Source organism: Pseudoliparis swirei, chromosome 1 (assembly GCF_029220125.1).
Source record: "Pseudoliparis swirei isolate HS2019 ecotype Mariana Trench chromosome 1, NWPU_hadal_v1, whole genome shotgun sequence".
NCBI classification, from domain to species: domain Eukaryota; kingdom Metazoa; phylum Chordata; class Actinopteri; order Perciformes; family Liparidae; genus Pseudoliparis; species Pseudoliparis swirei.
Genome location: NC_079388.1, coordinates 6,370,696 through 6,383,059, shown reverse-complemented (window position 1 = coordinate 6,383,059; position 12,364 = coordinate 6,370,696). Strand labels below are relative to the sequence as shown.

Here is a 12,364-nt window from a genome sequence, read left to right as displayed (position 1 = left end):
CTCGAGGCCGCACCAGGTATTTAGAATCAAGGCACAACTTCGGACTTCAACACTAAGAAGTAGCGCATATATAACGAGTTCTCTTGGAGTTGCATAATCATTTCTGATTCATCACTTCCTCTGTGTCCAAAAAACATGCATTGATTGCCATGACGACGGATGGCATGCACATAAATGCCGCACGGTAAATTATTGAAATATTTATCTCAGAATGTGAGAAGTCGGTGTCCTTGTGATTAATCTTTACCCGGGAGGGATACCGATACACCCCGTGCTCTGAAACCCTGCGGTGGCTTTGAACGCTTGTGAATATGCAGAAAGAGACAGATAATATGACGGTGAAATGGATCGTGGATATATTTCCCGGGAGGACCGAGGGTGGGAACGGGTGGTGAAACGTCTACCTTGTGTGAGGAGTTGAAGGGTCCTGACCTCCTCCCGGACGCGGAGCTGCAGGACCTGCTGCAGGATGTGCTGCCTCTGGACGTCCTGCATGATGCCCATTCGCTCCAGCTTTCTGTCAGTCAACCTCATCAGAGCCCGCCCTGAGAGAGAGAGGAGAACCAGCCAGGCTCAGGGTTAAGGGAGAGGAGGAGCGGGAATAGCCAGTGGGAATACGTTATGCACAGCTGGAGACCCTCGAAAAGGCCACAGATAAAGCATTTATTCCAGTGGAGGAACAAAGCGAGAAACACACACACACACATATACACACACTGACACGCAGGGTGGGAAGATTACAGCCGCACAAATTGTGCATTGAATGTTGATATGAGGGGTTTTTCAAGGTTGCAAAATGTGACAAACAAATTCTTCACAAGCCTTTGCCTATTATGTGACTGTCACTTAGCTCTAAACGCAGCACAACTCAGTGCGACGCACAATCTCCTAAAAGGCAGTTTTCCATACATATTAGCGCTGTACGGCCCTCGAGCAGTAATCCCTCACAGCTTCTTCCTTAATTGCAAATCCTTGTATACAATCCATAATTTAATCATCCAATCAGTGTCGATGAGGGGGATTTGGGCTGCGAGTAAAAAAAAAACGCCACTCGAATATGGCGTAATTATTAACGCTTGTTACGACCGCCTTTGTAACTTGTGCGATGCTAAGCAGACGGGGTGGACATCCAGCGTAATTACTACGTGTTGGGTTGGACCCCGACAGCCCTGATGGCTCCCTGGGCATGAAACTAGCTGTGATTGGTTGACAGCCGAGGGGGGGGGGGGGGGGTCCGCTGCATTCTTCTCCCTCGTTCTCTCTCTCCTCTTAACATCCCTTCTATTCATTTCCAGATAATTAAAGCTAACATCCCTGATGCAATCAATGCCGTTTTTAAGTCCCTCTTGTTCAGTGGCCCTTTCAACATTTATATATTTATATTGTTTTAACACAACAGATTTACAACAGAATGAAAAGGCAGACGGCATCATTTCATGTGTCACGACTTGTTTGGGGCGATCTATTGCCGGTCGAGCCTCAGACTCCCACTTTGCCACCACAGCCCAGAAGGGAGTCGTTGGGAACGCTAAGTGCCCTTAAGTGTTCGCGGTGTAACGTTGACGGCGTTAGGCCAATGTTCTCCCGCCGCCTTAACGAAAGCAGCTCTTCGCCCGCCGCGGCCACGGGGAGTGTAATGTCAAACGCCGTAACGACGCTCGGATGCAAAATGGCGCGAGAATTGCCCATTACATCACGTCAGCCAACAGGGGAGCAAAGCAGAGTGATAAAGGCTCAGAGGTGAGGGGAGGTTATTAAATGGGAAGATGGGAAGTACAAGATTAGTGAGGTGGAAAGAGGATTGATGGGTCGAAGGCGAGGAGGGAAGGTTGGCCAGATAAAGGAACACGTAGAAATTGACGAAGAAAAAAACCCAAACCAAACGCCGTGCGCATGCCTTTATGAGTCTATAAATATTGACCAACCGGCACTGGGCAACCAAAGATAGATTGGCATGGCAACAGAGGTTCACTTTTTTTCTCCGCTTCCGTAATGTCTTCAGCAGATACAAGAGATGAAACCAGACCTGCAGGAGCAGCAGACGAACAGGTGGTTCGCCCAGCGCTGTGTTTCAGGAAGCAGCCGCTCGGGAACTTTATTGGCGGGTTGGCGTGTGGACTTGGGAAGAGGACCGCACACCGCCGTTTGGGTAGAAGTACAATTATAAATGCAAAATCAACAGTTTTCTCTCTGCATTCAGTGAAGTTTTAGGATTCACTTACCAACAGTGAATTTAGAAGATAAACCTCACTGTTGTGTCCATTAAATATGAATAAATATTGAGTCAATTTCAGCAGCCATACTAAGTTAGTACAAAGCTTTAAATACTACGTTAGTACTAAGCTGTATATACTAAGTTAGTACAAAGCTTTGTATACTTAGTTAGTAATAAACTTTAAATACTAAGTTAATACTGAGCTTAAATACTAAGTTAGTACTAATCTTTACATACTAAGTTAGGACTAACCTTTAAATACTACATTAGTACTAAGCTTTAAATACTACATTAGTACTAAGCTTTACATACTACGTTCGTACTAAGCTTTATATACTAAGTTAGTACTGAGCTTTAAATACTATATTAGTTCTAAGCTTTAAATACTACGTTAGTACAGAGCTTTAAATACTAAGTTAGTAGTAAAGTTTAAATACTACGTTAGTACTAAGCTTTAAATACTCTATTAGTACTAAGCTTTAAATACTACGTTAGTACTGAGCTTTAAATACTCTATTAGTACTAAGCTTTAAATACTACGTTAGTACTAAGCTTTAAATACTCTATTAGTACTAAGCTTTAAATACTACGTTAGTACTAAGCTTTAAATACTCTATTAGTACTAAGATTTAAATACTACGTTAGTACTGAGCTTTAAATACTACGTTAGTACTAAATTTGCAAAAAACCTGTGAGTAATCTGGATTCTTAAACCCAGAAGAACCAGCTCAGTGGTGAAAGTAGCAGCACCAACTCTCAGGCCACCAAAACTTGCATAATAAATAACAAATCGGTGGCAGCGCGTCTCTTCGGGTCTCCCTCCACAGACACGCCCCCAACATTATGGTTCTGAAGCCGCCGCTCCTTCCAGCCGGTGGGGCGGTGCCGGCGGGCTGGAGGCCTCTCTCTCTCTCTCTCTCTCTCTCTCTCTGCAGCTCTGAGACAATATCAATCTCAGAAGGGGACATCTCCAACCGCAATTAATACACTGAGCAGTGTTGCATGGCTACGAGGAGGAGGAGGAGGAGATTGGTCAAGAGGAAATAAATGAGGCAAGAGACGGAGAGATACTTGGAGAAAACTTGGAAAAGATAGAAAAAGTGAATCAGCTGTAAAGACATCCGAAATAAAAAAATTAATGCCGCCACGACCGGGTCACGCGGTGGCAGAGACACACGATGACGTCATCCTGCTGCATGGTGAATTATACGAGGTCACAGCGCCATGACGGAGCGCTCCTCTCATCTCACAGATGCTCCTCACTTGTTCCAGGGAATCTTCCAAAATTGGGCAAAATAAAATGCTTTCAACAACAACAACAACACAAGTGCAGGATCACATGATACTCCTGCTCCCATCGTCACTCCCACTGCAGACCTCCTGCGGAAATATCTGAGACCCGTCTTGGATCCATCTGATTTTATTCAACTACCCAAAAAAATCAAACCAATAATATTCAGGGTTTCAAGTTTCCTTTCGTTTAATTTTAACTCCATTATCGGGTCATCTGGGAAACCTTTGAGCTTATGTCACAATGACATCAATGGAAATGACCCTTGCCCTCTTTTTCTTCTCACTTCTTCCCCAGGTTTATTTTGCCTCCGTAAGAACAGAGGTGAACAACATGCAACTTAGCCCCTGGATTTCCTGCACTTCCCGTTCCTCATTCCGGGGTCTTCGTGGGAGCACGGGACTCGGCAACAGAAGAAGAACGGACCCAGGTGCATCTCCTTGGTTCCTTTGGCCGTCCTCACTCTTTGTGTTGTGGGTTTTCACGTTGGGGTGGACAACTGAGCTCACACACGTTCCCGTCCATCTGCTTTCCGAACACACCAAAAATCCTGCCGGCCCACTCCTTCCTTTTCCCACGCCTCCCCAGCTCTTCCCGTCTGTCACTTCCATATTCAGGTATCGCATCTCGACGAGCACACTGTTCTGCTCCTGCTGGAATGAGCTGAACAATTCCTTTCCTTATTTATATAAGAGGGCAAAGAAATCCAAACTCCCAGTAAGGAGTTTCCACCTCCACAGGCCTCACCTCCACCTGCTTCTGACATCCAATAATATGTGTTTTATTAGACGAGAGCTCTATCGTGACTACAACAACACGATGCATGATCGGTCATTTTATTCTGAATATATTTTCACAGCCGAGCCAAACTCCTCCACACACACACACACACACACACACACACACACACACACACACACACACACACACACACACACACACACACACACACACACACACACACACACACACACACACACACACACACACACACACACACACACACACACACACACACACACACACACACAGAATCCCCGGGAGTTAGATTAATGAGTGGTGGGTGAGCAGCAGTGTTGGGCTGAAGCAGATTAATCCACAGCTCTAGTCTGGCACAGTCAACCACGGCTTTGATGAATGGGAGCTTAGAGTGCATCTGTACAAACACACACACACACACACTCACACACGACATGTACACGGACACATTGGATTTCAAAAGCATGCGCAAGCTGATGGGATATCTGCCAACTGTGTGTGTGTGTGTGGGGTGTGTGTGTGGGGGGGGGGGTGGGGGGGAGCGCCGGGTCACACTTGTTTTCTCAAATCACCCCGCGCAGCTGCGGCGGATTCAACGAGCTACAAAACATACCGCCGGACCGCGGCGGATTCCGCTCGCCGTCCTGAAAGTAAATGGAGTCCGGCAGCGGAAAACAATTTAGAAAAAAAAAGGCCACCGCAGCCACTGAGCACCCGCGATGCAACGCTAATGCTCGTCCCCGGCTGCGGGAGAGGAGGCCAGCTGTGAGCCCCCGGCGAGAGAGCGGGGGCTCAGCGGAAGTCATGAGACCGGTCCAGCCGGCCCGCAAAGACACACAAACACCCGCCCACGCCGCGGATAATAAGCTGCCTCGGTCCTCCACTTGTCACAGCGGCGGCGGCGGCGGCCTCGCGCTGATTCCACCGCCGCTGATCTATTTCGGCTCTGTCGGTTAGCCGTGGCAAAACAACCGGCAGACGAATCCGTCGGTTCAGATAACCCCAAAGCGCTGTGGAGCTAACTAGCTGTCCAGAGGAAGACGGGCCGCCCGCAGTTTCCCCGAGTCGTTAAGGGAGGAGCGACTGCCGGCGGGGACTCCGGCGCTCCGACGTCCTGTGACGCGTGAAAGGGAACATCGCGGCTAACGACGGTGGCGGCGCACCTTCCCCGACGAACTCGAGTCTGGATTTGGAGCGACTTGCCGGGACCCCGACAGCTTCACCTTTCACTATACATGGCAAGTGACATAACACTCATCCTCATCTTCATCATCATATGAGGGGTCAAAGGGACCTTGGAGGCGACCACGGCTCCGCCGCGTCTTCCGAACACCCGTCAGCCGGATCAGACACCGGTACCTGGGCGACGCCTCCTTCCAGAGACCGGGCTCCATCACGCCGTCACGCCGTCAAGCCATCACACCGTCAAGCCATCACACCGTCAAGCCATCCCGCCATCACTCCATCACGCCGTCAAGCCATCACTCCATCCCGCCATCCCGCGCTGCTCTCGACGGGCCGCATCAGTAACGCTCAAACAGAATCAACAGTGGATGGTCGTTTGCTGACGTCTCTGGTTTTCATGTTTTTCTCCTGGCGGGCGACACGAGCTCCATTTCCTTGTGCGTCCGTGTGTTGCGCAACACAATACCACTCGTCTCCCTGACTCTCACACCGTGTCGTCGTGTTGCTCACGCCTTCGATCGACGGGCTTCTCCACTGCACTTCTTTTATTCCCCGTCGCTGAAATCGGGGCGCCTCCTTACCGCCGGTACCGAGTGTCGCGGTCCGTGACCCGCGTCTCGTTCGGCATCATGAGCCCATCTGCACTCTGTTGACGCTCCTCTCTCACACTCTCGGATCGTTTCAACTCCAAACTCTCCGTACGGAGAAGCGAAGGGCAACGTTTGTTCAAAAACATGCCGTTTGGCGGAGCCGTAATTAACCGTGTGTCACACATTGCCGCCTAATCAGCTCGCCCGACGGCGTCATTAAGCGCGATTCATTGCGTCTGCCGATCGAATCGTCGCCCCCGAACAGCTCATCAGCAGCGAACTGTTCAGATTTCCCTTTTTGCAAATTACACAAAACAATGAGCTCCGGCGCCGGCGGAGTTCATCGTCTCGTCCCTCAAGTGCTGCCGAGGCCTTTTGTTGCCCGCCGGGTTTTTCCCTTCTCGAAACAAAAACGCGTTTGTCACCTTTTTTTTCTTCTGAGGCGCATCAAATAGACATTTTGTACCCAACGGGGGAGGGGCCGCCAGTGGGTGTAAAAGCGAAGGGATGATGGGAACGCGAGGGAGGAGAGATTGAAGAATTTAAGTGGTCGAGTGTGAAGGAACCGGTGGATACTCTTTCCATTAAACCGCTGATATTACAGGCTGTGAATTATTTAGAGCGAAGGCCTTGCGACGCCATAAGTCAAGTGGTATTACGAGGCTGCTCGAGTGCTCCATGTGCGGAGCGGAAAGAAGAAGAAACAAACTCATCGATGTTTGGTTGAAGTGGTTTTACCAACGCACGGCAATTCATCAAAGCCGAAGAAATTCCACTCTTTGTTTTGCATCTCTTTCAGTCTGGGAGTCTCGCTCTTCCAGTATGTAGTTGGGGGGTGGGGGGTCCTTTTATACTGGCTGTGTCTCAATCTATCACATTGACATTATATGTTACAATAAAATATTGAAAGTTGTAAAAACAAGGAAAAAGCACCAACAAAATGTAATAACGTAGACTTCGTTTCGGCCGAGAAGCGTTTTCACCGTGAGCCCCGACACATCGCTACGCATTTACACATTTACTGAGAGGTTGGCAAAGCCTCCGCAGCTGCATCCGATCCCGCCTTCCAATGCCACCACGTGACGTCAGGGAAGATGCAGCTCAGCGGCGCCTCGCCCTCTTCCGTCCCCCGTTGCTTTTTCGATGACTTCATCGCACCTGATTACATCTAAGGTGTATCACGCAAATGTGTGTGTTTAACTAATTCTTCACGCCGAGCTACTCGCCCACCCCAAAGAGCTTCGGCCTCGTAATTACACCGGATTAGGGACTAATATCTCATTATGCCTTAATATGCTTTAATGCCCTTTTAATGGCAGCTCCGGAGCTCAAGTCAAATTTTTCAACGCCGTGTCTCTTGGGGGGGGGGGGGGCAGCTGCTGCATAACTGTAGTCGCTTCGGCGTCGAAACTACCTCGCCCCCCCCCCCCCCCCCCCCGGTTGTCATGCCGAGACGAGGGCGGACGAAAAACGCCTGCTTGAATTGTGATCTGGAAACGAGAGCGCCTATTGATTACTGTAATTTATGGAGGGATGACGAGGGAACCACAGGACGCTGTTGACTTGGATTGGGACGGGAAATATGGAGAGAGGATGCACACACACACACACACACACAGTTCAAGGGCTATGGCTATGCGCAGATATGCTCAGATGGCCTCTCCAATGTATTCACGCTCGCCGTTTGCCTCTCCACGCATGATTGTTTTCCACAACAATATTCCATTCGTCATTTGTTTCCCCCCTTGTTTATTCTAATGGGGCTCGGGAACAGAAGAAGGAAACGAGCGCTGGGCGTAATATTTAAAAGATTGATTGGGATGCAAATTGCCTCCGCGAGCCCAATGGCTGTGGCCTGTTTTAATTGGGCCGTGTTAATGAATGCTGCATGTGAAGACAAACTGAATTACTTGCAGGCTTTTTGTGCATATCATTAACGCCTAATTGTGCCGATAGGAAAATCACACGTGTGTGTGTGTGTGTGTGAGTGTGTGTGTGAGAGTATGTGGTTAACCCTTTCTTCTCTTCTTCTTCTCAGCATCCTGTAAAAATCATTACGCCTTAATAATCAAACACATATCATGGAGTCATTAGGAGGCTGAGTTGCGATGTTTTAATCACTGAAAGACTAATACGGGGAAATATTGTTGTTTACAGACTGTAACTGAAGACATTAGGCTCGTGAGGAACGGCGAGGCTTTTAATCCCAAAGTTAAGATGCATTTTCCTTAATGTAGTTATGGCCCTCTTGAGAAATTATCTACAGACTGACTGGCTGCACTCGACATGATTTTCTTTTTTTTCATGCAACAAACGCTGCGCGGCGGAGATAAGAGGTGAGTGTTCAGCGCTCGCCTCTGGAAGCGGTCGGCGGGTACGCGCCTCGTATTTCATCTGAACTCCTGCACCGAATAATTCCTTTTGCACGAGACCCACATGAGCAGGAAAACTATCTTTATATATGTTCAAAAGTTTGGGGTCACCCAGGCAATTTGGTGTTTTCCATGAAAACTCACACTTGTATTCATCAAATGAATATCTAAATGAAAATAAAATATAGTCGAGACATTGACAAGGTTAGAAATTATTTATTTATTTGAAATATTATTGTTGTTCTTCTTGTGGCTCAAAGGAAGGCCAGTTTTATAGCTTCTCTCACCAGCATAACTGTTTTCAGCTGCGCTCACATAAAAAGGGTTTTCGAGTATTTTCTACCCCTCCGCTAGTCTTCTAAGGCGATAACACAATGTACCATTAGAACACTGGAGATGGGCCTCTAGACACCTCTGTAGAGACTTCATTAAACACCAGAGAATAGTCATTTACCACATTAACTATGTAGAGAGAGTATTATGATGAATTTAATGTTATATTCATTAAAAGAAACAGTGCTTTACTTTGAAAAATAAGGACATTTTTAAGTGACCCCAAACATTTGAACAGTAGTGTGTGTATATATATATGGATATTTGTTTTGTAATTGCAGCGGTGCTTGAACTGCACCTTGAACAACATTTTCCAAAAAGAAATGCATCAACGGGGTAAAAAAAAATGGCGGGGGGCCTGAACTGTCATGGCCGCCGCGAGCGATTGCGAGTAGAGGAGGTCCTCGAAGGCCACGGATACACGTGTTAACGTGATCAGCCGTGCTCCGAAGGGAGGGGAGAGAGAGAGAGAGAGACGGCAAATTAACGGTCTGTTATTATGCGGAGCGTCGTCAGCGCCGAGGTGACCTTGAGGCGCCTCGTTAGCGGGGAGTGATTGACGTGGCGGCCGACGCGAGCAGGCGGTGACGCCGGCCGGCGAGCCGGGCGTGAGACGGACGGCAGACCGGGATGTTACGAATGAGACGCACGCCGCTTCCTCCACAGGAAGACATGACAAACAGCTCCCAGGCAGAGCGCGCTGCGTTCACTGCAAACTGGGATTTTAGAGCACTTTGACCAACATAGGAAAAACCCACACGTTGTTTGTCCAATGCAAGGCACCATGACTTTTAAAATTGAGGACCATAAATCTTTAAATCTTAACATTTTAAACACATATATCATAAAATGAAATATGGATTATTATATGTTTTAGAGAAATTAATGTGATTGGACTATTTGATTTGAGGACTTGCTCCACTCATCCCAATGAAGGCTCCATGGAGCCTCTTCCATGCTTATTTTGGGGGGGGGGGGGGAAATCACGTGTTTACTTTGTCGCAATACTTCAATTTCATTAGCGCTGAAGTTTCTTATTCATACAGCTTTTTTTCCGGTAGCGTCTCTCATATTCTTGGGCTGGCCGGCGCCAGAGTGTTTGCACACGGCACCACAGCTGCTCACGATGCACAATGAGTCACTCGCCTCCAGTATCGATCGTGTGATTCAGATTTTAATGATTCGCATCTGGAGTTTACTTCTCTTCCCGTTTTTTCCTCGAAAGAGAAAAATATAAAAGAAATCTGAAGGAGAATATTGCCGCGTGAATGCAAGAAATGGACCGTAACGGCAGAACAAAACAGAACCGGGAGACTCGATGGACGGCGTGGATCGGACCGCACCTGTGATGTCGTGCTGTTTGAAGGAGTCGCTGTAGATCTGGTGCTGATTGGGGCAGTGCTTCTTCAGCCACTTGCACACGTCCTGCTGGGTCCACAGCGCCACGGGCTTGGACAGCTTCACGTATCCTGGCTGAGACGGACAGGGGAAAGTACAGTTCAGAAACATGTCATGATCAGTTATACTTAGGTTATACGAGTTAGGTGTTTAAAGAGTTGGAGGTCGGTTCATCTGGTCGTCGATGTTTTCTGTGACTGAGGTATGAGCACCTGTGTGAACTGGGTTATGATGACTTGAGTCTTAGTTTGGGTTTTATTCATACTGTGATCTAAAAAAAAAAAATCTTTATTTTTAAATATTTCTTTAATTGTCTGTCACTGTTTTAAGTTTTATTGTCTGAAACTTTGTGTAATGTGCTACTGCTGCTGTCTTGGCCAGGACCCTCTTGTAAAGGAGATGTTTAATCTCAATGAAGCATTTCCTCGTTAAATAAATGTGACATTTAAAAAAAAATATATATATATTATGTTTCCACTTCAGAATCAACTTTGACATGTCCTGAAGAAGTTTTACAAGCTTGCTGTGGCTCCCCTGGCCTTCTTCAGAGGCCCCTCATACATGCTCTCTTAAAGCCTGGGACCACATGCGTGTGTTCTCCCACCTGCACACTCGGGTCAGAGCCTGAGTGACCAGCGCTGCAGGAACCGTGGAATAAAACACTCTCGCCTGTCGTCGTTTCCCACCGACGGGTCAGAGGGCCGTCGAGTGACACTTTCCGCCTGACTGATCTTGTCATATTAGATTTACTGGCTGCCGTGTAACATTCTCCCACCTCCAGGATCAAAAGAGTATTCATCTTTTTTTAAGGTACGAGCAACCAAACAAAAAAACAACCAGAGAGAAATGATGAAATGCCCTTTCCTCCTCCGCATGCTAAATGACCTTCTTCACAGGTGCTCAGACGGTTCTTTACTGGATCCAGATTCCGCGGAAGCCCGCCCCTCTCCTGCCCTCTGATTGGCCAGCGCTGCTTCAGAGGATTTGTCGGCGGGTTTGCCGCCGAACGACATCGTGGAGAGGTTGGCAGCTCTGTGCTCCGCTCTCATGCATAATTACAATGTCCTGATTGTAAGATGGAACCGTTTCATACGAACGTTGTCGGCAGGTCGAGGGTTAATAACATGCTTAATCCAGACCCGGTCTGCTCATGCATTAAAAAAAGCTACTCGTTACCAAATGAATGTTTTTGTTGACGTCCACTTCCTCCCCTAAGACTAACGTGTTGAATCCTGTTTCTCTTTGTCAGAACAAAGTGTGAATGCTTGGAGAACCTGCATTATTTATAGCAGCTTTTATTGACAGATTGCTACCTTGAACAGCTATTTACCACCAACACGTCGTTTTTTCTTTTTTCTTTTCATGAACTAGTGAAAACAACATAAAACACAAAATAAAAACCAGACCATAACTCTGTGTAATACAGTGGAGACCAATTACTGTGTGTTGTTGTTGTTGAGTCCAAAGAGGCACCTTCAAACGTCTCGTTTGGACTTCAGAAAGCAACGAGACACAATAAAAACGGAAAAGCTAGAATTAGAAGCTTTTGGAGTTCCATCAATAAAGAAATAAGAGAGACTTCTACATCCATATCTGACCAAAATGACATCACTTCCTCATTCTATGGAGACGTTTGTGTGAAATTGGCATAGCATAGACATTCTTGAGTTATGGGCCGAAAAACACCTGTTTTGTGACATCACGGTGACCTTTGACCCCCACCACCCCCAAGCTAAGCAGTTCATCCCTGAGACGACGTTTGTTCCAATTTCGACAAACAACTCTCTCCGGGCGTTCGTTCCCGAGCTGCAATCAGATCACAAGCACGGAACAGATGGACAACTGGAGGAACATCGAGCCTCTGGCGCTACATTCCTGCCGCTATACGCCTCACCGCCGCCACGCCTCGCCGCCGTGCCAAGAATGACGGAAAAGTGAATATTAAAATATATATCGGAATGAACGCAGCAGTCAAAACACACGACGTGCACGTATCAGCGTCACGACTCTGGCTGCGTCCCGCTCAGAGATCTGGATTCAGGGCGCTGCAGAAAAAAAAAGACTAACGGATATATATATATATATGTGTATCTATATATATATATGTATACACACATATATATATACATACTGTATATGTATATATACATATATGTATATAAATATATATATAGCAATGGCAGGCCCTGCTCTCCTTTGCTATATATATATAATAACAGGT

The 12,364-nt window shown here is 47.2% G+C and overlaps 1 protein-coding gene across 1 annotated transcript in view; it reads right to left on the bottom strand.

Annotated features, from left to right (window-relative positions):
• The window catches only part of samd12 (sterile alpha motif domain containing 12), a 123,450-nt gene that overhangs the window by 65,082 nt on the left and 46,004 nt on the right, over positions 1–12,364 (bottom strand). Inside the window, exons 3-4 of the mRNA XM_056423938.1 lie at positions 10,089–10,218; positions 405–545 (exon numbers count right to left, since the gene is read on the bottom strand). Of these exons, the coding sequence (XP_056279913.1) occupies positions 405–545; positions 10,089–10,218 (271 nt within the window). The remainder of the gene's footprint in view (positions 1–404; positions 546–10,088; positions 10,219–12,364) is intronic.